A 2,500-nucleotide genomic window follows, 5' to 3' on the forward strand; every position below is an offset into this window, starting at 1 on the left:
GTGTGTGTATATATATACGTATGTGTATATATGTGTATGTATATGTACATATGTGTGTACATATATGTTCATATATATGTTTGTGTACATATATGTATATATGTACATATATGCATACAAAAATTTATAAAAATATAGCTTTTTACACAGATTTTTTAAATAAAAAAAATTCAAAATGATATAAATATGTATTTATGAACAAAAATATATAAAAAATAAAGCTTTTTAAACTGCTTTAAATATATATATATTTATTATTGACTAATTTCCCTCTTCTTTTTCAGAATAATGACCCTTTGACCCTTGGTTACCATGGCTACCCGTCTCACAGTCAGGTAAGGACACGTTTACGTCACTACGCACACGCACACACACACACACACACACACACACACACACACACACACACACACACACACACGTGCACACACGTTAACAGCAGTCTGTGTTTCATAATATCCAGAGGTGTGTGTGTGTGGATCCAGTGTTTATGTGGCTTTTACACAGCGCTCAGCGAGGCTCTATAAACCACAAGGTGGGGGTGTAGATGATAATTTGTCAGTGATGTAGAAGAAGACGAGCCTCCACACCCTTCACTCTTCTTCCAGCCTCCCACGACTCCTCTTCCTCAAACACTCACCAGTGTTGTTCTTCATCTTTTAAGCCTTCAAATATTGTTTTTTTCTCTCTCCGCTAACAAATAAATACAAATACACAACCACAAAGACGCCAAACACAACCTGATTTATCTGTGTGTGTGTGTGTGTGTGTGTGTGTGTGAGCCTACAATCTGTTTACTCTTGTCTGTATTAGCTTACTGATGGTGTTATTAGACTGTTCAGTTCATGTGGTTAATCCTGAGATCATCCTCCCGTTCATCCACTCATCCTCTGGCCCATAATCCCCTCATCCTCTCTCACTCCTCGATGGCCGACAGCCTCTGGCTGTTTATCTGCTCCATCAGCTTTGTACTCTCTCTCTCTCTTATCTCCTTCAGTGGACACGGCCGTCGAAAGTTTGGGCTCACTTAGAAATGGCCTTATTTCTGAAGGAAGAGCACGTGTTTCAATGAATATAACACATTTAGAGAAAAAACTATTTTTTTTTTAGGAAGAAACTATTTTTTTGGGGGAGAAATATAACATTTTGAGAATACATTTTTCGAAAAAAATACCCTTTTAGATTTTTTTTTTTTACAATTTTTAGATGAAAAATTAACATTTTGAGAAAAAAAATTTTTTTTTTTCACTTTTTTCAATGAATAAAAAAACATTGGAGAAAAAAAATTGAGAATAAAATTTAAATTCTGAGAAGAAAAATAGAATTTTGAAAAAATGACACTTTCAGAATGTTTTTTTTCTTTTACAGTTTTTATAATAAAAATAGAAATTTTGAAAAAAGATGTCCTTATTTTTTAAGGAAAATCGCATTTTTAAATGTATATAAAAATATTTGATAAAAAAATTAAAATTGAGAAAAAAAATTACATTTTGAGAAATACATTTTTTGAGGAAAAAATTATACTTTTAGAAAAAAAATATCACAATATTTAGAAGAAAAAATTTAATTTTGAGAATTTCTTTTTTTTGTCTGTATGTTTGAAGGAAAATCACTTTTTTAAACGAATATACACATTTTTGAGAAAAAAATTAAGATTTTGAGAAAGAAAAATTTTGAGGAAAAAATTATACTTTCAGAATTTTTTTTTTTTTTTTTAAATTTTGTTTCAAAAATAATTTTTTAAATATTTTCTATTCATTTTGCGACTCTTTTGATGAATAAAAGTCTGACTTGTAATGGAAAACACAAACAAATTGTATAGGCGACCCCAAACTTTTGAATGGCAGCGTAAGTCTTTAGTGGCGTTGTTGTTGGAGCGTCCAGTTTTCAGGACAGCGCTGCGTCCTTCCCCGATGATCACGAACAATGGGTTGTGTCGGTGATGGAAAAGGACGTCAGCTTCAGGGACTCTGAAGTGTGAACTGGCTTCTGACCAGAGGTGGAAACAAAAAAACAAAAAAAAAGGCAGAGAGGAAGAAAACAATGGCGGGGCGGCGGCGTTAGCTCCCACAGCACTGAGGTGCTAAACTGTCAACAGCAGTGTGAGAATGATTTGATCAAAGGCTCCTGAAAGGAAAAGGCCTGGAGAGCAGCGTCGCCTGATGTGTGAGGAAACAGTGTTTAATGGCACCATCTGTCTGTGGAAGATACAGCGTTACACGTTTGTGTTTGTGTTGTCGACACACACACACACTCGGGGCAAACCGGTCTGGTTTAAAAAGGTCTTTGTGAAATGATCAGGATGCATTGGATCATTAAAAATAGATTTTTGCTCTCGTGACAAAGTAAAAACGCAGCAGTTAAGAGTGAAAGATGTCTAAAAAAAAAGAAGAATTAAAGCTTGATGATGCACCAGAGCCATAGTTAGCATAACTCATCCTCCTTTACAACAATGTAATGATATGACCTTCATCGCCCTCAGTGTTTAATCAGTGGCTAA

General features: G+C 34.3%; 1 protein-coding gene across 1 annotated transcript in view; it reads left to right on the plus strand.

The window, feature by feature from the left end:
* Nucleotides 1–2,500, plus strand: part of rbfox2 (RNA binding fox-1 homolog 2) — a 50,332-nt gene that overhangs the window by 12,436 nt on the left and 35,396 nt on the right. The window contains exon 2 of the mRNA XM_083909466.1: nucleotides 285–335. Coding sequence (XP_083765592.1) covers nucleotides 285–335 — 51 coding nt within the window. The remainder of the gene's footprint in view (nucleotides 1–284; nucleotides 336–2,500) is intronic.

Source organism: Microchirus variegatus, assembly GCF_963457635.1.
Source record: "Microchirus variegatus genome assembly, chromosome: 23".
NCBI classification, from domain to species: Eukaryota; Metazoa; Chordata; class Actinopteri; order Pleuronectiformes; family Soleidae; genus Microchirus; species Microchirus variegatus.